The 25,820-nt window shown below is 36.1% G+C and overlaps 1 protein-coding gene across 1 annotated transcript in view; it reads left to right on the forward strand.

The window, feature by feature from the left end:
* LOC134790222 (uncharacterized) overlaps positions 1 to 25,820 on the forward strand; it is a 134,751-nt gene that overhangs the window by 90,912 nt on the left and 18,019 nt on the right. The window contains exons 10-13 of the mRNA XM_063761056.1: positions 1,165 to 1,320; positions 2,411 to 2,668; positions 3,232 to 3,362; positions 4,348 to 4,489. Of these exons, the coding sequence (XP_063617126.1) occupies positions 1,165 to 1,320; positions 2,411 to 2,668; positions 3,232 to 3,362; positions 4,348 to 4,489 (687 nt within the window). The remainder of the gene's footprint in view (positions 1 to 1,164; positions 1,321 to 2,410; positions 2,669 to 3,231; positions 3,363 to 4,347; positions 4,490 to 25,820) is intronic.

Here is a 25,820-nt window from a genome sequence, read left to right on the forward strand (position 1 = left end):
TACAACTATGGTCCAAATTCAAGTTCGAGTAAAATATATTTAATAGGTACAATACATAATTATTTCATTTTCGAAATTACATTGAGTAATTTCATCACACCACATCAGCACTTACCATCAGGTGAGATTGTGGCCAAATGCTTTCCTTTATCCAACAAAAAAAAGTTATATGTATAAAAAATATATCTAAAGTTTCCAGAGTTTAGTGTTTATATATTTAATAATATAAAGCAGCTAACCTACACTTTGTTTTTATAAGAATTGTTTTAATTTGTGTAAATAAAGTATTTTATATTCTGACGTATTTTTCTTATTGTTACCTCGTAACTGCCGCCATACGAAATTTTCCTATTTCTTTGTGCTAATACTATTTAACGGGTTCCATTGCACAAATAAAGAAACATGCACAATCCACACAGGCTGACTGCTGGGTGTTTAGTATATTTCAATCAAATAAAGTCTTAGGTACTTACCTAATAGGTAATAATATAAATATAAAGATGCTTAATTTATCGACTTAACTTCATTTTATTAGAAAATAAAAAATATTACATCCTATGGTCAGCCGACCAGGCTCACTTCTGGGTTTAAGACAAGATTATGAGTTTTTGAAAAAAAGTAAAATAAAAATTAATGAGGATTTTTCATTTGTATGACTGAGGAGGATATCGTAAATTAGTCTCAGAATATAAAGTAAGGACGCTAATCACGAATAATTTCGAACATTGACCCTCCTGCTCCTATTTCTAATCGCACGCGTATTATATTGCCACTGTGCAAGCCGGACAGCAATAGGGAATATTACGCAAAACTCTGCGTAGATGGCGTCACTAGGTCAATCACATGGCCTACCGTGGAACACGACAATCGAAAATTCAGTTTCTGCCTCTCTATCACTCTTTCCTATTCGGTCGATAGAGAGGCAGATAAAGAAATTTCGATTTTCGCGCTTCGCGGTAGGCTACCTGTACACAACCCGCCTTGATGCATCAATGTCATTGTGAAAACTTGTCAAAAAACTGTTTAAGGCCTAGTATGTATAAGTTACTCTATGGTCTACTAAACAAATTAGTGCTGCGCTCTGGCGGCAGAACATTGCAGTAATACTCCCTATTACTTTAGTTCTTTTGAGCCTTAGAGACAATCAAAACGCAAATTGCACAGGTCCCCGACACAACACCAGCCTGGACTCCGCAACAGGACCTCGGTGACAGCAGCTCTGACGGCGTCAGCGGAGCGCCCGCGCCGCGGGGCTCCGGTCTGGCTACGTACAGTCCGGGCGCGCAGCCCTTCAGCCTGAGTCTGCCGCGCGATGACAAGGTAGTGGGGTGGGGGGTGGAGTACGCGGGGGTAGGGGAGGTCGGGACTTTGGTTGAACGAGAATATAATACATATCACAATACATATTACATAGCACAATCTTATTGAATATATTGGTATTTAATGGTGACAGCAGAAATTTCTCTTGAAATAGCAACGATTCAGAATGTAAACAAACAAGATGGCTGTCATTTACGATCCACATTCCACAGATAAAACACGGATGACACACGATTATGGAATTATTCGAAAACAATGTTGCTAACCCACGATATTCCACTTTGCTGCCTTTTGAAAATTCATCTCATCTGGGAAGTTTAAAATTCGCACCAAAGTAATAGTATCTCAATGAAATGAAGTGATACGTTCAACCAAAGTTACCAACACTATGACACTAAAATTATTCTAAATTTTGACTAACATTGTAAACTAACAGACTAATATTTGGCCTTAATTACCCTAAACTCTCGCGTACACGCTGAGGAGGAGTAAAGGCAATAAAAACTCACTACTAACTCTTCATCATCATACTTACTAACCAAAGTAACTAACTTTTGAAACTTTCATTTCAAAGCGTTCTCTGTAAAGTCATCTAAAGCTCACGTACCTTCCTAAAATTCTCTAACATTCAGGATGATTCATCTCAATGAATTGGAGGAAAAAATGTAAAAGTATAAAAGATACAGAAACTTGTTACTCGCAAAAGCGATCAGCCTCTTCATTCCTCATTCCTCTTCATTCCTCATTCCTCTTCAATTTAAATTTCAATTTTCGTTATTTCGTTATTTTCGTTGTTTTGGTTACGCAACTCCAAATAACAAATTTCATATATTCTCTCATTGCGTTGGCGTGAAACAACCTGTATAATTTCTATGTTTGGATTTTATGTAGTAAAATTTGAAATATATTATTTCCTCGACCGATTCAATACTTTACTATACTTCTTTGTTGACTTATATACCTTGACCACACATTTCTCAAAGTAAACTCCAATCGAACCTTTATTCCTCTTCAGCTCATCATTACCATTAAGAACACCTCCATTCCCGCATAGTTTAAAGGCATGTCGTGCTTCTACGAATGTTTTCAGGGCAAGCAGATCCAACAAGGCTTCAACAGCCTTCAAAAACTCCGGAAATCTGTCTCAGGGGCTTTAGGAGCCGCTTTGGGATCCAGAAGGTTCGATTTGGAACACGAACCGATGCTACAAGAGCCTGAACAGAACTGGTTTCTGACGAAGTCCGCGCCCAATTCGTTGAGCAATCCGCTGCTGTATCAGCCGCCTGCGAGAGCGAAGGTTGCTGAAGATGATATTAAGGAGGAAAATTCTACGCCGCCTTCGGAAAAGGTACGTTTTTATACTTATTATCGTCTATCCATCCTTTATGTTCACTCGGGAGCCTTAGGAGGCGTTGGGTTCTCAAAGGTTCGATTTGGAACACGAGCCGATGCTGCAAGAACCTGAACAGAACTGGTTTCTGACGAAGTCCGCGCCAAATTCGTTGAGCAATCCGCTGCTGTATCAACCGCCGGCGAGAGCGAAGGTTGCTGAAGATGATATTAAGGAGGAGAATTCTACGCCGCCGTCGGAAAAGGTAAAATTTAATCGCTATTATTTTGCTTAGCTCCTGAAACATAGTCAAGTGTGTTTCCGACTATACTCTCTATATAAAATTTTCAACCCATCAAACAATTTTGTATTTTTCCTTAAGACCAAAACGCTTTAATATTTTGATTTATTATTGTCTCAAGCCGCTCAGACGTCTCTTTTCATTATTTACAATTACCTACACTGTTATTTGGTGGAACCCGGTTGGTACATATGGTACAGGTACCTTATGGGTACTGAATTTTAAAAAGACAACTGAATCTAATACTGACAAGAATTAAAAGTATTTCTTTTTTTACCAGGAGGAATCCATACCCTGGCGGCCTGGCATAAACTACCTCTCCTGGGGTGGACACGTCATGTACCTACCCCCCGCACCCTCCGCGCCGTCGCAGCCTCTGTCCATGCTCGGCCCTATTGACAGACCTGTCAGGTAATAATTCTACTATTATTCTTGTTAAAAATAAAGGGAAAATAAAAAGAAAATCCTCGGGCGAGACACAAACTCCAACTTTTTGGCACGAAAACATAGATTCAGCCTCTAGTGCCTTACAACCTACCCAAGTAGGTAAGTGTAAGCAAAACAACCTGTGGAAGAGCGTTCTGTTAACACAAATATCTTAAATACTTACTTAAAAAGAGGCACTAGCACAGCTATTGTAAACCTAATCTTTGTTACTGAATAAAAAATGTTTTATTTACCTATTTATAACCGTAGCCAAAATCAATAATGGAATTTTTCGCCTGCTCAGTCTCGCAAAACCAGCACAAGGAACAAACAAGAGCCTTTCTCTGTGGCATAGTAATTAGCTTGAATCTGTCTAAGCTAACTTTGCATTGACTTAATATCGACAAAGTACCATCAGCCGCAAAAGTGCATGCCTGCGTGACGTGTTTAGACTCTGTCACTTACTAACGGCGCGATTCGGGAAATGATTTAGAGATTCACTAGATATGAAATAGTAAAGATATGTGACGTTCCACGGCAAAAGGTACCCAATGGCGGCAGGCGCTTACGCTATTATTAACGCCGCTCCAATATTCAGCCGGGGCAATGGTACCTTTTGCCGTGGTACGTCACATATCTTTACTATTTCATATCTAGTGAATCTCTAATTCATTTCCCGAATCGCGCCGTATGTTGCTTTTTGTTGTTAATCAGTGCCGATTTTGGGGCCCTAAATAGCACGATTGCTCTATCATCTCTCGCTCAATAGGCTACCCGTATCTTTTTATACGTCATCCTCTGCTTTCTACGCGGTCGTCAAAGACGCGTTGGACAGAAACCGGTGGAGACAGATGATACGCTCCAGATGCAACCCTGACACTAACCACGATCCTCAGACGTGAGGGACCGACCAGAGAGAGATCTTTCTATATGTGTAGCTTCGAGATATGACCTGATATCCTTGTTTTAGGAGTAAATCCAGCGGCTCGCTCGAGGTGGCAGCGCGAGCGGCGCGCGCGGCGGCGTTAGCGAGCGAGATGCGCGAGCGGGAGCGCTCGGCATCGCCAGAACTCGCACGCGCATTGCCGGCGCGAGTGCAGCCGCAGCCTGAGGTTAGTACATTATTATATTCTAGATCTAGGTTCTCCAATACGCCCGCGAAAAGGAGGCAGGAGAGCTGAAGAATGTTTGATATAGTAGTTTGTGTTACAAGGGATCAAAATGATATATTTCCGTCAAGGGCGTACATTGAATCCTGAGCGTAATGAGGGATTCAAGTGTTAACGCCCAAGACGAAATTATTTTGATACCGTGTGACACATACTGCTTTTCACATCAACTATGAGGAAAATCAAAAAATCTTAGCGTTGACACAATCTGATGCTTAAACAGATTATTTAAGCTAAAAAAATAATGTGCAGAAAAATGTAAAAATAGTGTGCTAGAACAGAAAAGTGTTACTTTGATCCCTCCTACCACGGGGGAAAAGTGCCATTTTGATCCCTCCTAGCAGGGAAGAAAAAGCTCTTTTCCGAATAGGTGGTGTGAAAAATAATGTTCTGTTCTAAGCAATAAAGTGTAGGCAGTCTAAGCAGTAAATGTGTAAATTATACATTATTAGTACATTATTGTCGAGGCTCGGAAGTAGCTACTTGCAGGCTGAGGATTCGTTTTAAACGGACGACCTTGGGAGTCCGTTTAATTGAATCCGAAGCCAGCAAGTAGCCTTCCAGCCGAGTCATATATAGTGCTTTTCTCAAAAATGGTGCAAGAAATATAAATATCATAGAAATATTTTACAAAAGCAACTTTCTTACGTATATATTTTCACAGAAAAAAGTAGAAACAATTGAAAAAATTAGCTTTGCCGCCTTTTTATTTTTTTAATAAAAAATAGAAGTGTATTTTTCTGCCGAAAATACGCCAACCTATTTGAGACAGCTAAATAGTCGCGGTACTAATCATCTGTTTGGCTGTTTAATGGGCCTGTGCCTTCATTTGATATGGCCATTTCAACTTTTAAAAAGTTTGGAACTCGACAAATAATGGAATTTGTATGCAACATTGCAGTCCCAAAATCGAGACTGCAATGTTTTTAACTTTTTAATTTTTGACTGACCATAAACTACGCGCTTCGCAACCTATTTTTTAAACGGCAAAGTCGACTTTGCCGTCCATTTTTGAGTAAAATACTTAATGCATGCTGTGATTGCCTGTAAGTGGGGGAGCAATAATAAATGTGCCCTCTTAGTATGTTACTTATATTTAGTATGTAAATTGTATCTTCTGTTGGTGATCCTAATAAATAAACAAATAAACAAATAAAGTTGCGGCAAGATCATTAACACCTTACCAACTTAGTTACATCTGATGACTTAGTTATTGTTTATTTAGTTATTTATTTTTATTACACAAGAAGTGATTTTTTTTGTTATGGACAAAGCTTCACAAAACTACATTTAGTTTGAGTGTAGAGTCAAGTATCAGTCTCACTATTTTATACTTAATTAAATTTATATTATAATAGGCTTACATTGGGAGTTATATTAAGTAGGTATGTCATGAATAGGTACTCTATATCCCTATATAGTATAGGGTAACACATCCCCTATAATAATAGAGTATTAAAGAGATACCTTTTCGCACGGTTTTTAAATCTGTATGTAATCTAGAGTAAGGTGTATTCGGGTATTACCGAATGTCGGATAATTCCGAAATTCAGATGAAAATTACCCTTAATTCCATCATAATAAAAGTCTCTTTTCGGAATTATCCGACAGTTTTCGACATTCGGAATTACCCGAGTAAACCCTACCTAATATAGCAGTATTAACATAAATTAAACGTGTAGAACGATTGAATTATCAACTTCGATATTAGCAATCATGATGACATCCCATTGCCCCTAGATCTTGTTTCGCATCGTTCAGTTATATACCTAAGCATCTTTTATGTTACGTTTGTGTTCTATTGCCTTACGCGTCTTGATCGGTTGATGTAGATGAGAGTTATTGTTTTAAGTCACGCAATATCGATCAATCTGTGAAAGAAGTCTAGTATGTATGTCTAAATTTATGCAACATAATAATTAATCATTTTTATGTTTACTTGGAGACGGAACTGCAACACACAATGCCTTAATTAATTACCAAAAAAACTTTAATAGCGGCGGAACAGATTACCCAAAGCTCAGCAACAGTGTTCCCACGACACTACATAATACCAGCTACATTGTGTAGCCTTCCGTGTGGGTTTTTATGTCTAACAGTATTTTAACTTAGCTGCACGTCAAAAGTCAACTCTTATAGAACCAATGATTTATTATAACTCAAGATATGTTATAGGTGTTCCAAAATTGAAGCTTACCTTGTGACAAATTGTACAAGTTGCCTTTAGTTGCACCTGGGCAAGCGCGCAATGTGCACGTGCTAACGAGCTCCCGCTCACCGAAAGAGAAAGAGACAAGCTCACGTTTAACAACGAGTATAAGACAGAGATGAATGGAATTCGAAAATTAATAAAAAATAACAGATTTCTTTGTAGGTATAAAAATAAATATGGAAGTATTTTTTGTGTTCCTTATGTATGAGTATAACGTATCTATAGTTATAGTATATATCATTGTACCTATAGAACTCCGACTCTAGAAACTAAATGGTGGTGCGGTTTTTATTTTCTCCCGTGGACGCTCTGGCTGTGGAATAAGCTCAGTGTCAAAGTTTTCTCGAGACTAAAGTATGGGGTTCTTCATAAAGGGAGTTTACAGGTTTTTTCAAAAGGTCGGCAACGTACGGTTACCGCTTAGGTACCTACCATCAGCTTTGCTTGTTTGCCACCGACGTGGTATTGCAAAAAAAGCCTATCCAGTTTATTAGAAACAATCCTAAATACACTAGAAATCCCTATAGGTAATAGTCTTTTCCAAACAGGAAGGGTACGCTGACATGTCATCTCAGTACAATTTTGCGAGATTTGGCGTTTAAAGGTTATATAGTAGATTGTTAACCAAGGGATAAAAGGCACTCATTTCTGCCGAGGTAGTTTGGTGCTCGAACGCAGTGAGTGCGCCAATAGTCCGAGGCTGAAATGATGTCTTTCACCCGAGTTAAACACTTTTCATTTCGATTACGAGGAAAGAAAAATGCATGTGTTTTTTAAAAAACATGACTGAGTATAATTTTTATGAAGATGACAACTGACACCGTACCCATCGATTTGAAAAAACTATGTACTCATTATATTATTTAAATTAGATAAAGTAACGCTATACTACTAATAAAACCTCGCATTTATAACTGACAAAGAATCAAAACTGACAGTTAATATTGCAAGTAATTTTTGTATTGTGCTTCAATCGACTATTTTGAAGTTACACGATCCGATCAACGTGTCCTTGCCTCCTTGGTTGACGGAAGTTATTTGACACTGAGAATCGAAGCTTATTTCTGACAGTGAAATATATTGTGTGATGTTAATCTATGAATACATACATGTTGAATATCTATTTTAACCCTTTTAAGTATCACTCATCGAGTCATCAATAAGCTTTGTCTATGGGTTTATGATTGATTTAATTTGTTATGAAAAATAAGTAATTTTTATACTGTGGTTCAACGAGTATTTGAAGTTACACGATCCGACCAGCGCGTCCTTGGTTGACGGAAGTTATTTGACACTGAGGATTGAAGCATGGTCGAATAAAACATGGTCTTCTATTCCCAGAGTGACACAGGCCTACGTCACAACAACATGGCCGCTATATATAGCGCTATCGCATATTATCATATAGCGCTGTCGCATGATGACGTAGGCTTGTGTCAGTTAGGTGACCTAGAAAAGACGGGAATAGAGTACCAGGCGGAGTATATTATTATACCATGGATTGAAGCTTATTTCTGACAGTGAAATATGATGCGCTCCTTTTTTGGTGGCCATTCAGACGTTTTTTACGTCGTTAGTAATTGTAACGCCTCGTACAAAAGACTGCAACGACATCTAATAAAAAATAACATCTTCCTATTTTGTTTCAAAAGGAATAGAATCGCGTTTAAAATATGATTTCATATATGGATCCAATCTGGAGTAAGTAAAACTTGGACATAAAAACTTAAATATTACTAAAATAAATTAATTACTCGTAGACACCCCTGGACGTTTGAGCACCTTGGCCGCTCCGATATACTTTACAAATACCGAATATACAACGAATTAAATAGAACAATGAGTGTATTCTTGTATATAGGATGTGGCCTGTAACACGAGCAAATAATTAAAACATAGATTGTACTCCTCAAACGGGGACACTTTTGTTCGACAACTTTGAAAAATTATGAAATATTTAGACTCGCTATTTTTCATACATAATAAATATTATCTTCAATGGACGCCATCGCCACGCCATATCATTGTGATTGACATTGCTTGTCACGCATCACGCCTTAAACATAACAAAATTCGCAATACATTGCGTCTTAGAATAAACTTTAAAGTGTATTAAAAATCAAACCACAAGTTATTTTTAAAAGTCGCTGAACAAATGTTGGTCAGTATGAGGAGTTCAGCCTACAGTTTATCTTTTTGCTCATATTACAGGCCACACCCGGTATGCACTTGGTACATAATGTTGATACTTATGCCAAAGAGAATTTAGACTAGAGGAATATTGTCAAAGTAAATTATTTAGTCAGTATTACTGCCATCTTTCGACACAAATGATTAAAACTTTTAGAACGCAATTTGGCAAAACCTTTGGCCTATTCTCGAGTACATGGCGATACTTTTTGAACAAATTGAACATATATCAATATCAGTGAAAGAATAAGGATCAAAGTCGAATGGCGTTCTAAAAGTGTTAATCATTTGTATCGAAAGATGGCAGTAAATGTACTGATTACATAATTTACTTTGACAATATTCCTATATTTCAAATTCTCTTTGCTTATGCTTATAGAGACAAATGGATAAGGGATAGATATATTATATATAATCCCACGACACATAACCATAACATAGCTATTATATTACGCTATTGATTTCTCTCTCGATCCAGTAGTCAGATAATAAAACAATTATTACAACAATACATTAATAAGGAAACAAACTAAGACATTCACATGCTTAAGCGAGATAGCATCATTGCATTATGCAAATATGCATCGCGGACGCAAAGCTAGGATCTTAGTGAAGCAAACATACATATCATCATAACAACTTTGTCATAAACGTTTTTAATTCAACCCTTTGCTATGACAATAAGATTCAGATTCGAATGTGCGTGAAAATTCCGATACGGCTTTTCGAGAATTCGCTACACAATGAGACTACTTAGTGACAAAAGAGTTTAAGTCCTGTGCAACTCTGTTTCAAATTGGACCCTAATGTATACGAATAAGTTTCATATTGGAATAAACCTGTAAATGAAGTTCAAAGAGTATGTTTGTATTCTAGGCAGAACGTTATCCGATTTTGACGAGACGCCAAAAGACCGGATCCTGTATTAAGTAATTGTTTATGCGTTGTGTGTATTGTTGTTTGTTTATATTTGGTACATGGTAGGAAAACTAAAAGAAGTATATTTTAGTCCTCTACATTCTACAACATCTAACAACTAACACACTATGTATGCTGTTAACTCAGTTAAGAGCCCCCAGCAAGCTCGGTTCTCCATACAAACGTACAGCTTGGCAAAAAAGAGTAGAAATTAAAAAGTGGCAACACTGTAGTGTTGTCCCGTTTTCTTATACATATTGGTTTGAAAGGGACGACACTACAGTGTTGCCACTTTTTAATTTCTACTCTTTTTTGCCAAGCTGTAGTTACGCTCCCATTTTAAAACGACTACCTAGATTGCTTTGAAACTTTGTACTTACTATAGGATAAGATATATCTATGCCGCAACTACATCTGCGTTATAATTTCCGTGATAATAATCATATACTTATCCTTCATCGGGGCTCTATCTTTCTTCATACAAAATTTTATTTAAATCGGTTCAGAGATTTAACTGTGTTTTTTTTAACAATTTGTTGATATTTTAACCAACGTTTGCGGGTATCAAAACCCAATGATAATATTTTCGAAGACAATACAGTTTGATTCCGTTAAATGTAATTTTAATTACCTACTTACTTACTAATAACATTTGTGACCTGTTTTGTAAAAAGGTCCCACATTATCGATTCTACTTTCCGAGTTACGCGCAGATTTAGTGAAAATAAAACCTAAAAACCTAAAATCGGTTTTTGACAACAAATGATACAGCATACTCCAAACCCCGGCCCGCGGGCCAAATCCGGCTCGAGACGCGTTCCAATCCGGCCCGCCGACACCCAAAGCGAGTGCCCACTGTCAGGCCCGCGGGAGCCAGGCTCCAGGGGTTCAGCATTCATTGAGAGTGGAACTGTTCCTAACAGCAGCAACCAGACACCCTCCCTCGGCGCAAAAACCGACGGTGGCCCGCGCGAAAGATTCTGAGGCGCAATATGGCCCTCATATAAGTTTGGTGACCCCTACTCTAAAGAATCTGTACGTATACTTTATCGTTATTAACTGTCCAATCATTCAGCTTTTGTACTAATAGGGACAATCAAATTTTAGTACCTAATACCTGGTATATAAAAACATGGTTCAATTGTAAACCTTCAAATGACGTGGACAAAGTGATTCTTTGTTCTTGATTACGCTTTTTATCTCTGTTAATTAAAATAAGGCCGAATGCTGTAACGAATTTAGTATCATTGCACTAATTGATGACTATAAAATCGGCGTTACTAAATATTGTTAGTTAATATAGTGTTAACTTTTGAAAACATTTAGCTACGAAAATGAAATCCCTTCATTTTTCAAAAGGCTCGGACATTGCTCGGACAGCACTAGTGTTAATGTAATAAACTAGTGTCGGGTGGCCCTGACGCCCCGGTCCCGGAACGGCCCGGTCACGGTGGCGCTCCTGACAGCCCCTGTGTCGGCTCGCTCCGGCCCGCCCCGGTCCGGGCACGGCCCGGTCTAGCGTGAGTCATCCTTTATGGTGCAATTCTGTCCGTCCGTCTGTCTGGCACATTGCTAAATATCTCAAGAACTACTTGAGCTATCGATTTCAAATTTGGAATAGTTATTTATGATTAAAACCTACTAATATTAAGAGCCACATGAACTTAAGGGGCCCACTGATTACCAGTCAGCCGAACGATATCGGCCTGTCAGTTGTTCGGAGCTGTCAACTTTTGCGTTTAACTGACAGGCTGATATCGTCCGGCGAACTGGTAATCAGTGGGCCCCTTTAACCATCGCCATACGATCGAAATTACGCTGTTATTTTAAAACGACTTTCTGTATTAACATGAATATATATACATCTATGTCTGGTTTTACCATAGTGATATTCGTTCGTTGCGACATCTATTGTCGACTAGCTGTACTGATACATTACGCTACTTGACGTTAGATGTCGACTTCGTATGGAGTTACCACTCTTTCTTTACTTATAAAACTTCTTTTCGCTATATTAACTATGTTTGTATAACAATGTATTTTAGCAACGAAAACTGGTGCTTACTAGGCAAGTAGACAAAGTATATGTTACGTTAATATATTTACCTTTGCAAAGTTTCATGTAAGGGGTCATCCATTAATTACGTCACACGTTTAGGGGGAGGGAGAGGGTTAAGAAAATGTGACATATTGTGACATGGGGGAGGGGGGAGACACAAACTTTGTGACGTCACTTTAACTTCATCAGTAACCGAATTTTTTTTTTAATTATTTTATTCGCTGTACATTTAAATAACAAGTTTTTAAAACGATAATCGTTTTTATTCGTTTAATTTTCTTTCCTAAGCAGTTTTGGGTTATAAAATTACTAATATTTATATCGTCAAAAATATTTTGATAAAATATTAATAATACTTAGGTACTTACTTAATTCGATTTGGCGATTTCGTAGAAAAAATGTGACATCACACTAGGGGGGAGGGGTTTGCCAAATGTGACCAAATGTGACAAGGGGGGGGAGGGGTCAAAAAACCTAGAAATTCGTGTGACGTAATTAATGGATGACCCCTAATGTAAGCATTTCATGTATTTTGGCGGTTTTATTCGAGTGACTTAATTTTTAGGTTTGTAAGACATATGGTAAGTACAATAATAGGTACTTACCTAAATGAAGTGCCCTGAATACATCAAAAGGTCAAAGCAAACTCATTACCCATAAAGTAATTCCATAACATTCCTTATTCGGTTCCACAATACGTCCAGCAGGCATATGATGGACGCGATTATCGATGTAATAGAGCAGTCCTCATTTTTTAAGGGGATACATTTAAAAAAATCGGACTCCTGTTATCTGACTGGTTGATATGTACTTTAGTTGCTGAAAATTATAACATGAAAAGATGACTCCTATTACCCAGAAAGACAGAGATAAACAATGTTTATCGCGCTTCCAAGTCGATAATCGCTATATGTACTTTGTTTTTTATAAATAATAATAATTCAGCCTACATACGTCCCACTGCTGGGCACAGGCCTCCTCTCATGCGCGAGAGGGCTTGGGCTATAGTCCCTACTCTAGCCCAATGCGGATTGAGGGGTCGTTTTGTATAGCATTAGAAAAAGGGTAAATAAATCACTTACGTATCTTTTTATTGGAAAACGTTTTATAAAAAACTAACTATTAGGTACCTACTTATGAAACCAAAAGAATGTAAATGATCATACCTACATGCTATATAGTTGATTAAATAATTATTTGCCGTTACTCATTTTTCAAAAGTGTTTTTCAATAAAAAGACACGATAAAATTATTTACCCTTTTTCTAATGCTACAAAAAACGAAGTATATACCATACCATCATACGCATCATGTATCAGTTAGCCAAGTAAGTGGACAATGCCGTTCGTCCTTCGAATACTAATCGATCAATGGTCCGCTAAATAGGCACGATTCGAAATGGTCGCGAATTGCGACAAAGAGTCATTAAGTCATTGTCAAGGTGAATCACGAAAAAAGTGATGGGAAATACCTACGCGTACTAAGAGCCGGCCGTTTCTGGTGGGAAATAACTACATATAGGTACAGGGTAGCCCAAATATATGTTAGAGTTAGTCCAAAGAAAAGCCTGCAGCGATTTTGATAGCCCACGCAGTGCAAGTGTTATTTTAAACGTCAAACTTCTACGAAATTTTTAGACAAAGAATTTTTAGGAATATTTTGCTTACTTACACGTTTTTTACATCATGTCATTATAAATTAAAACAGTAATCATTTTTAACTAATACAAAATATTATCTTCAAAATGTCTTCTCCAACAATATACCGCAGTGATAATTATGTAAATTTTTGGGCCGTATCTTTGATGAATAGTTCTTCTATTTGCCATTCTAAGATAACTTACGAAATTTCGGTACACGGCGGGAAGAAGTTGATAACTCGAGAGTAGAGATATGTTATTGAAGAAATTTAAATTTAAAATAAATTACATAAGGTTCAAATTTCTTCAATTTTTTTCCCGCCAGTTACCAACCCGCCGTGTACGGATTTATTCTCATATTTTTAGAACGTTATTTTATATATCCGTATTATATAGTATAATAGTATAAATATTGTTTACGTTATTTACGAACTAGCTTCCGGTCCGAGACTTTTCCTACATACGAGTATTTAGAATAATGATTTTCCATAGCACTCCATACCACATTTCACCTATTAGCAGTTATAACATTTGTCCTTAAAAGAACGAGCATACTCCCATCTTACAGGCCGGTAACGCACTTGCGACCTTTCGGATGTTACGGGTGTCCATGGACAACGGTATTTGCTTATCATTAGGCAATTCGTTAGCTCGTTTGCCTCCTGTATCATTAAAATAATAGTAAGGATGCCAGAATCGTTATACTACCATGGAAAACACCAACATTTCAATGTGACGTTCCATGGAAAAAGGTACCTTATGGCGCTTGGCGCTTACGTCACATAGCGCCGCAATAATATTGGAGCGGCGTTAATAATAGCGTAAGCGCCAACCGCCATAAGGTACCTTTACCCGTGGGACGTCACAAATGCTATTGTTTGTATTTCTAAATCGTCATAATTTATGTTAAGGCACGTCATTATTAAATATGAATCTAAAAGCCATTAATAGCTAATGATACACCATCGATTGGTCCATGTAAACAATGCCTGTTTACCCGCACGTTTGCGCATAATTTTATCGACATGACATCAACGGACAGGCCAATTCGAACGTACACTGATATCAGAATGACATCTAACTGATATCATTGCGGTACAGCGAGGAAATGCCGCCAGCATCCTTGGTACAATGCCTCAAAGGGCTATTTTAGATTTAAGCTAGTTATTAGTTATTAATTTCGTTTAGTAGTACCAACCACTGTAAATATCTTGTATGTAAATAAATATATTGTTATTAGCGCGTCGACTGTACAAAGACTTGTCGGCGCGCCTAATAGAGGCTTCTGGTGACCAGAGGGCTGGCCACTATTTCGCCCAGCGAATTAGTATCGCCATACAGCGGGGAAATACGGCCAGCCTTCTGGGCACCTTGCCCATTGACGGTGAACTGGGCCAAATTTTTTATCTGTAGGTTTATAAGTTTTATTATGTTTATTTATTTCTTTCTTTGTTTTTACACTGAATAAAGTAACCACCTTTTTATTGTTATTAAATTGATGTCATTTAGTTATCGTGTATTTCTCTCGTACTAGGCCATGTATTGGGTCGGGCGAGACGCACGTCTAAATAACATGATTCAAATATCATTCTGATGTCAGTGTAGGTTCGAATTGGCCTGTAGTATAGTTACGTGGTGCCACAAAAACATGCGACATACATTTTCCTTAAGATGTGCTGCCTTATTAGTCTTATTACGTAAGCGATCGTTATGAGACGTCATTACTATGGAAATGTTTCAAAGCAAATCTTAGAAAATAAATTAAAATGCACAAAAATCGTTCTTTTATAAGTATTTCCTATTTCATAATAGGTATGAACATAAGGTTTCTACTTAGCTAAAAAGCAGTATAATTAAAACACGAGATAACTAAAAACCTGTCTTCGTGTGATCATTAATTATTCATAAGTTATGCTTCTCTTGACATGGTTACTTTAATTTTGAAATTTAAATCCATGCCTATATAAAATCAAACAAATTTGTATAGATGTATAGTAATTAATTAATAGAATCAGACGTTACTTTGCTGAAATTCATACTAATTAAAACAAAACTATTGCTCTGCTGATCAGCGAAGTAATAACGTTCTAGCAAAAAGAATAGATAGTATAGAGGGGTCCTGTCATTGGAAATTTTGTAGTGTCTGTAAATTTACTGCCATCTATCGACACACGACAAAAACTCAAAATGAAAACGCATAAAGATATCAAAAAATGTATATATATGGATAAATGATTTTATTATTTTTATATCATTTTGATCCATGTTCTTTTACAGATATCTATGTGTTAAAATTGTTAAATATGAAACGGTGTCGTCACGCCATCTAGCTGAGGATAGGCTAAAGGTGTGTGCGGCATCTATTCGAGAATGACTTTTACTTGAATTCGGAGGCACGTTTTTTCCTTAGACTTTATACGTCTTATACGAAGTTACATATGTCTTTGGTTCTAGTAAATCAGTGCAAACCGGTTTAATATTTAAAAGGGTTCACTGGCCGAGAATGCCGTATGACATTAAGTCCACCGTTTATAAGTGTATATTTTTTTGCTCTGGAATAAAACTAATAAAGTTAAAATAGTGAATAACTAGAATCAGGCCTTACTTTGCGGAAATCCATATAATTAGAACCAAAATATTACTTTGCTAATCCGCAAGTGTATAAGTATAACGGGTTAGCACTGATTGACTAGCAACGTTATCTTTTCGCGGATTAGCAAAGTAATATTTTGGTTCTAAAGTTAAAATAATAAAAATAAATTTAATACAAAGCCCAATATCAATAGCGATGGCAATAGCCACACGAGACACGCCTCTGGTGGGGAGCCGCGGCGTCTGCGCGAGCGCATCCCACGTGTCGCACACCTGTCGTGCGCGCACCGCGGCTCACCTGTCTTTATCTCTAGTGTTCTTTTTTCAAACGCGTGCTTTACGCGACTAGCTTTGTTTTTTAACCGCGGTTTGGAAGGCGGCTTATTGGCCAGTATTTGGTAAGTGAAGTGACTATTTTATTAATAGTTTTTTGTTAGATTTTTAATCATTTGTGTGTTTACGTTTTTGTTGATTAGAATCGAGTGGTGTTTTTTTTTAATAATCTTTGTAAATATTGAAGATAACTTTGCAAGATTATTTTTGTTAAATTTGATATGTTTAATGCGTTTATACGAATACCTATGTTTAATAAATACCACTGGCCAGTATATTTAGGTAAGTACCTAAGTGAAGTGAGTATTGTAATTTTTTTTATGAGTAGGTATACGGTAGATAATGATTACGTTTTCTACATTGGAAATGAGTGGTGTTTATGTAAATGTTTTTTTTTATTTAATTATGTTATTGCTAATATCAAAGCTGGTTTTACGACATTGTTGTTGTTTTTTTTAAGTTTGGTATTTTTACGAAACAATAACGATACTATAATAATTATTACATTAGAGTTTTATTGTAGATATTTTTTTATGTGTACTGATTTAATAAACAATTATAATACAGCAAATTATCTTTATATCAAGAGACGAATCTTTATTTGCAATTAAAATGAAATTACAGTACTTTTGCTAAGTTTCAAGGCCAAGTTAGCAATAAAACTTGCAATAAATTAATTATAAATGCGTTAGTAACTTCTCAGTATTATCTAACTTTATAATTCAACATAAATATTAACTAACGTTTGCGAACAATCAGAAAAATGTAAGCCGCAGAATTCGTGACTTGGTAATCTTAGGAGATACATATCTAATGGACCTATGGACATTTTTCATGGCATTTTCCCATGCCTACAAACAACCTAATAGAAACATAACTTGTCGTAGGTACAATCAGTATCAATTATCAATATAGTGTTTCTCAAGCACCTTGGGTAAGGAGACGGATGTCATCTCAATGACAATTTTGCGAGATTTTGCGTTTTAAAATTATAAATTGTGTGGAGATGGAGATGACATAATAATATGTCTCCGTACCAAAGCTGCTTAAAAATTATATAGTAGCGGATACAAAACGATCCTAAAGTATCTGTCTACCTTAAATAGTTTTTTAAAAATATAATTTAAGTTATTAGAAAATTACTATTGATTCTGATTGTCATAGGTATTGTTACTTATTTTTTATGAATACTTTTAAAAATGAAAAATACACGGAATAAGGCCAAGCTAGAAGAAATTATACGTAGTAGCAGAGTAGTAGTAAGTAGACTGGGGGCCGATTTTTGAGTTTCGACCGCTCGATTTTGTGTATTTCGTTCAATAATATCTCCAGTACCCGGCATTTTAATTCTACTAATAGAATTGCAAACGAGTGGTCAATACCACTCGATTCCCAATTTCTATCGCTCGTATTTCAAAAATTAGCATTTCGCTGTTTTCCACTGATTTTCGGATGACGAAATCGAGCGCTCGAAATTCAAAAATCGGCCCCATGTAGGTATGTAGCTTTGTTTGTAATGTGTGTCAAAGCAGCGTCAAATCTGCTAAACCAATTTTGATGAAAAAGTAATTGTTATGAGTAGTTCACGAAGGTTGCATATTTAATCGAAAGTTAGTAAAGTTTTTAACCGCTTTACTACTTGTTACTTAGTAATCTAAGTAGCTACACCTAACATATGCAAATGCACTTTATATAATTAAGTAAAAGCGTGGTTTTACTTTCGTAACCGCTTTTTTGTTGTGCATAAGACAGTCACTTTCCAGTTTCAGCGATGTGCAGCTAGCCGTATAATGTATGTTGCCATCCTACATTACTACACCTTATCAACGAGAATAAAAATTCTCTTTAACAACGTCCCCCGCCGCGACTGTCTGTTCGCGATAAACTCAAACACTACTGAACGGATTTTCATGCGGTTTTCACCTATCAATAGAGTGATTCTTGAGGAAGGTGTAGATGTACATTTTATTAAGGTTTTGTGTAACCCGTGCGAAGCCGGGGCGGGTCGCTAGTACAATATATATTAGTACATTATATATAGTTTCCATTTTGAAACTAAATTAGAGTTTGTCTAAGCTAACTTTCCACCCATTTGAACAAAGTGAGGGAGTGTCATTATACTCATTATAAACATCATGTGTTCATATAAATTTGACATTCAATGATGACATTGCCACATTTATCAATGCAAATTGCATGCAGAGTAGAGTTAGCTTGGCCCGACTCTATGAAATAGATGTGGCTAATTTACGGAAAAGGAACCTGACCACAAAAATTGTTTACTGAAACTGTAATTTCCTATGAAACATTCATTTCAATGATTACTTCTACAAGATTGATTTTTAATAAAACATTGAAATAATCCTTGTCATGGCTTATAACTTATAAAATCATATTTTACATGTAAAATTAGATAGAGTCATTTATTTAATACAATTCTAAAAACAAAAAAAAATAGTTTTCAAAAATAGTTTGTAAAGTAAACAATCTGAATATTTTGCGATAGTCGCAAAATGCTGAATATACACTTTCTCAGACTTTCTAGACATCCGCAGAATAAAAAACGAGGAAATACTTAACAATCAACTTCCTTGCCGGAACATTAGCGTAAAGACGCATAAAATCAATTTTTACAACGCAGTTGTACAAGAAACGAGTAGCTGTTAGTATAAGTTAGTGGATAGATGCGTTGTCACCTGAATCTTAATGTATAACTAAATACTCGTACTGACAAACAACACACAGACTAAACCATTGAAGGTAGGAATCTTGAATTTGATCCTCAATACAATTTTTTATTTTTATTTTGTAGAGCTAAAGGTTTAAATTCAACCCCTAATGAAGTAAAAAAATTTAACGACTTCCATTTGGATTTAATTGCAGGCAACCTATTCATTCATATTTATTTGGTAACATTACCCCATTTAATTAAAATAACATTATTTATTTATTTCCGTATTAAAATTTGAAAAGAATATACATATTATATGCAGATTTTTTACTGATAACCTATATTTGATAATTTATTTGGAATGAAAATATTGAAGAGAACCTGTTCCCAATAGTTCACGCCTCAAACATCCTTGACCTTATGCAAATCTAGGTTCCCGTCTAGTTTATCTAAAAACGTGGTAATATATTACAGATCGAACTTGAAATTATATGACAAAAACTATACTTTTTATAGGAATGTCATTAACAATAAAAAACATCGATGTATATAATAGGGTATTTGACTACTAGTCAAATCAGTTCCCTTTTTCGAACTGTCAACCGATTATGCTACTATGGAATTAATTATATGAAACACTAGCATGTGTCGTCACAATCAAATTACCTACTCTTTATAGTTATATACGGGTTTAAAAATAAAAAAATTGTCTGAAAATAACTGCTGTCTACGTTTTTCTATTAATCATCTGATGCTTTATTTCATGCATAGTGTAAAATAATTTATTTTAAATATAATACCCTATGCTTAAGGACACATTATATCTCATTTGGAAATATCACTATGTACACTTTCGAGTTCCTACCTATTTACGACCTAAATTCATAAGTATGAATAAAAACGAGTACTTTAAGGTTTTTTTACCAATAAATCTGAAATAAATTTATCCGCGAAAATCTGAGATCGAAAAACAATTGAGACTTTGCCTAAAAATATATACCTACAACTATTCCAAAAGTAAAATGTAAACGGAGATACCTACTGTAACAGTAATAGGTATATAAATTATTGCACCTGTATGACCTGTATTTATTGTTATAACTTCTTGAAGATGAACTGAAATGAAAAAAAATGAAAATGAAAAATGATTTATTTCCTTATTAAACTTATACAAATTGCCATCAGTGGTTGGGACTTCCTTTTAGGTGAGTGAACCTGTATCAGGATGCCCCGCTCCTCCATAACTAAACAGTCTTGTTGTTAATTATAGGAAATCTTATACATAAGCAAGTAACTTATTTTATTTATAAACTACTTATAACTAATATTTTCTATTTTTTATTTTAAAGAATGTTTTAGGTATTTATGCTATTATTTAGTATTCTAACCTAATTAAATACTATGTTTATGATGAGGATATATGAATGAACTAAATAATAAAATGAAAACAACAAGCTATACAGTGTTTGTCAAAAATCTAGGTCGTCATAATTATCAAAGGCGACATAGAACTTAGTACTTAGTCCTGCGCGTACGCCGGTCGTCCTTGCACTGTGACGTCATCGGCGCATCTGATGTACAATGTGCACTCCCATGACATTAGTACAGGCTGACACAAAACACGTGTCATAAAATGAAGTACTGAATTCAAAATATGTTGTATTAATATTGACTCGTAAGAGTTACTAAAGGGTTGAAAAAATAGTAAGAAATATTTCCAATCAGGACAAGCATTTCAAAAACGCGATTATTAGAAAAATGTGAGCGCGGGTAGTTCTTCTACGGATAATTTGTTTATTGCGCCTTTTTGTTGCAATTGAAAATAGAAGTGTTTTGTTTTCTAGCAAGATAAATATATTTTTCTTTATGATGACAAAACTGACTCAATTCGTTAAGGGTATTTAGTTATTAACAGAATCAAAAAACGCTAATTTGTCAGAGGTATCTACATTTTTCATGTCCCCTGTAAAACGATCATATCTATAAAATATAGTCAACAGTCCTGCCATGATCATAGGTCAGACAAGTGATTAACCTTGTCCTAATGTCCGGGATATTATTTGTAGTGATATAATATTGTTATCTAAGTACGTGGGGATAACAATTAAACTTGAACAATGACCAATTAAAATAACATTAGATTCTACCAAGCCATGGTAAAACTATACTAACTATAGTAGGTAGTCGAAAACTTTGCCATGAACTGGAAATATTTTTGACATTGCCAACTTTTAGGTTGAACATTTAACAATAAGCATATTATTGACGGTCAAACAAGTTTGTCAGTAGAAAAAGGCGCGAAATTCATATTTTCTATGGGAAGATAACTCGGAAAAGAGCAGCAAATTTAAAAAATTTGCTACTGACAAAAATGGCTTGACAGAGTATATAATAGTTACATACTTAGTTTGTTAGATTTTCTTCTCTTCTGAGAGACAAAACATAATCGCCCTATGTATCTAACCACCACTTGCACCATCCCACTAACCCGGGGTTAACCCGTTAACCCAGAGTCATATTTTACTGGTAACCATGGTAACTCAAGGTTTAACCGGTTAACCCCGGGTTAGTGGGATGGTACAAGTGGGCCTAACAGGACCAGAATACTTTTTAATCTTCATATGATACTGAATAATTTCTTACAATACCTACCTACTGATGACCCAAATCAAACGGAGTTTTTATCCCATAATGACACAAACATTTGATGTGATGACACTGATGACGCATTTTAGTTTTTCTGCATTTTTTGCGAAAGGTCATACAAAACAGTGTTTTACATTTAATTAGGTGGCCATATCTTCTCTTTTAAATTCAACCACTTAAAAGTAGTGGGTGAAAATGAAAACGTGGTTGAATGTTTTACCCCTTTAACGAGACTAATCTCTAACGGCTCGATTCGGAAAATCAATTAGATTTCTACTAGAGTTACGATACGGATAATTTAAAGATATTTGTAAGATAGATATGTCAAATTTGACGTTTCCGCGATTCTGGAGGTCCTCTTGAACGATTTCGACAAGTTATGACTTAGATATCCGAGTCACATCTAGTCGATATCTAATGTAGATCTAGTTGATCTCTAAATCGTCTAAAGATCTTGTGATTATCTCGAAATCCGAATAGGCCTGTAAAAATTTACACAAAACCACGCAATATTTAAAAGATTATTTAAATCAGTCACATCTCACAGTAACCTTCTGCCAACCAACTGCATAAAATTACCGTTTTACATACGTTGCCTACGAACAAAGATCATAAGAATCCGCATTGCGAAGAATACTGATTCGGATTCTGTTAGTTAATAAGTAAATGGTAATAAAAACTGGTTCTTGGCGAGCACGAACACATTATTTAATAATTGTGTAAGAAAATAAACACTGCGAACTTCTAAGGCGCACTTGCACCATCCCATTAACCCCGGTTAACCGGTTAAACCTGGAGTTACCATGGTTACCAGTACAATTTGACACTGGGTTAACGGTTTAACCGCTTAATCCCGGGTTAGTGGAATGGTGCAAGTGGCGCTAAGTGTATTCCGCTGATGGAAAATTTTAGCAATTGTTTTAAGGGGCCCACTGATTAACAGTCCGCCGGACGGTATCGGCGTGTCAGTTAGAACAAAATTTTGACAGCTCCGAATAACTGACAGGCCGATACCGTCCGGTGGACTGTTAATCAGTGGGCCCCTTTACGGCGGAATTGGTGTGAAAAACTTTTAGACCTAAGTTTGTGATCAAGCCGGAGCAACTGCTCTATCCTTTGATTTTGATCCATGTTAATTTCTAAAACCATGTAGTAGTATTTGTAACAATTACAAATAATGATCATCATCATCATCATCATCTCAGCCATAAGACGTCCACTGCTGAACATAGGCCTCCCCCTTGGACCTCCATACGTGCCGGTTGGAAGCGACTAAGCGGTTGGAAATATTGATACTAGATGAATATGGCCAGTATATTGTATGGCAAATAAACTTTCTGAATTCTGAGAATTAAGAAGTTTGAGTTCAAATATTATTTAAAATTTTAACAGTAACATTATACCATTGATACTACTGTTGATAAGTCCAATGGTGCTTCTTATTTCCAATATTTTCCTTGATGATTTCATAGTCCATGATAATGTTATTCATGTCTCAAAAAATAATAGAAGATGGACGCGAAATAAGCACTTCAAACTATACTAAATTACAACATAATTATATACTATTATTATCGTAACCACTAACTCTACGTGCAAATAACTTAACATAACACCACATATTCGTTAAATAAATAAACAGACCTCTCAAACGAACACAGACACCATTACATAAGTATTTGCTATGATTTCATAGTTAACACCGTGATCTTCACTCGCTACTAAAAGATCTTAAGTCGCTACTAACACACCGTTTTCTGCGGAGGGAAAAACGACCTTAGTGTGTAAACCGCTTACATCTAAGACTGTTACCACGCTGGATGCGATTTGCCCGTCGTCACGCATGTGCGACCGGGATGGCGTTATAATACGCGCATAGCGTTGTCTCGCTCATACATCGGGGCGACGTGCGAATCGCATCCAGTGATCGCCGTCATAAGGTCAATTTTCCCTAAGCGAAATTATTTTAATACCTTTGGCTTTGGAGCAATATTTTTATTATAATGGGACTTGAAGCATCTTGACTATTTATAAATCTTGCGCAATGTATTAGTGTTAAAACTTAAAAGGGCCTCGGGGTACATGATTTTTTCATTTAATGAACCATTGAACATATTTACTTTTAATAAATGTGTCCCAAAAACCTTAAAGGGACAATATTCTTAGCTTTCTTTTTCACTAACCTGTATTTTTTTTTTGTACGCCCGGTTCAAAGGACACACTTTTTTTTACTTTTGAAGCGATTAATTTCTAAAATATTTACAAACTAAGGTTCTTGATTAAAAAAACTTATTTAGAAATCTTAAAATTGTTCCTAAGGACTTATCAAATGATACAGACAGAAAGACGGGCGGGATGGTTGCGTTTTTACCATTTTGGCTACGAAACCAGTGGGGAGACACTCCTGACTTCGGGCAAACTCGGCTCCGTTCGGCTCAGCATTGCTCCGAGCAATTATTAAGGTTGACACAACTTGACGTCCCTTTGCGTGCACGACCACAGATAAGATAATGACTGGAATTTTGACAACCCTAAATAGTCGAAAGGGATAGTGCCATAAGTTAGAAAGGGATATCATGATTCGACCCTGAATCTTTGTCAAAGTTCGGTGTTGTAGGAAGTGTCCTTTCTGTACGGTAGTACTATAACCTATTCTGTGACAAAACCCTAAAGGTTCCGTCACACTGGCGCGTTTTCCGGGCGGGGCGTGAGCGTTTTATATGTAAAAGCGACGCCCCCCGCTCACGCCCCGCCCGACGCGCCTGTGTGACGAAGCCTTAAATCTCACTGTATCTTCTCACGTCGATAATTTAGTAGGTTCTTATAACGTATGTATACTCGTACGTTAGTAGTCCGAAGTGTTAAGTAGTGATAATTAATATAATCATGTGGGAGCATTGAACAAACATCCTTGATTTTTAAAGAATAACAAACCGAATACTATTACAACCTTATTGATTAGAAAATACTAAAATATCTAACAATATCAAAACTATGATCAAAACGAGATCAAAACATCAATTTCTAAATGTATATCGGCCTTCAGAAATTACAATGTGTAACTATTCATTCGAGTATTATTTTTATATCTAAATTAATTTTCCGCATCATTTGACTCTAGGCCAAATTATTAACATAACTAATTTAAATGATTGCACCATGCATAATAATAAAACTTCTTTCTGACATTTAAATAAATTAAACTCCACTTCACAATGTATTGATAAACGATTCATTACAGAAGCGCCGCCAAATTTCGAAATCTACCGTTAAATTATTCATTTTCCAATCGTGCGCACTAATAAAATAACTGACTAGTTATTAATCTTATTTCCAAGCCATAAGGTTCTAAAATGATAAGATTAAAGCTTTGCTGTTCAATAGAACTTTATAAACTATACGAACGGAATTAAAATGAACATCAAACTCAATAAACTTCTTGTCTACGCGTATGATAACAACGATTTATGATATGAACTGACCATTTTATAGGGCCCGTGCGCGTTGGAGGGTCTGCCATCTTGTGGCCTAAATCGAAAACATATGTGCACATGTACCTTGCCAAAGCAAATGCTACCATCTACCGTTCTCGTCGGTACGTTTTCTTGTGCATAGTAGGCTCTGCCATCTTGTGGGCTATATACCTACATCGGAAGCATAAACGTCTACGTCAAAACATTTACGCCTCGCGCCAAAAATCTAACGGCACCTATGCTGCCCCCTATAGTTCATGCACGCTCCCTATATGGCCTTTATCAGGCCAATTCGAGTTTTAGTTATTAGATCTGTTTCCAACATGACGAAACGTCACTTTTGAAAGTTATAGATCAGTAACAGATCGAATAACTACAAACTCGAATTGGCCTCTATATGTGTATTGCGGCTAGAAATGGGTAGTGAGTAAATACTCACGGGTAAATACCGAGTAAATACTCAGTATTTACTCAATATACCCGTATTTACTCGTTTATACCCAAATTGGTGGGTATAAACTATTTAGAGTGCTGAAAGGGC

Source organism: Cydia splendana, chromosome 4, assembly GCF_910591565.1.
Source record: "Cydia splendana chromosome 4, ilCydSple1.2, whole genome shotgun sequence".
In the NCBI taxonomy this organism is placed as follows: Eukaryota; Metazoa; Arthropoda; class Insecta; order Lepidoptera; family Tortricidae; genus Cydia; species Cydia splendana.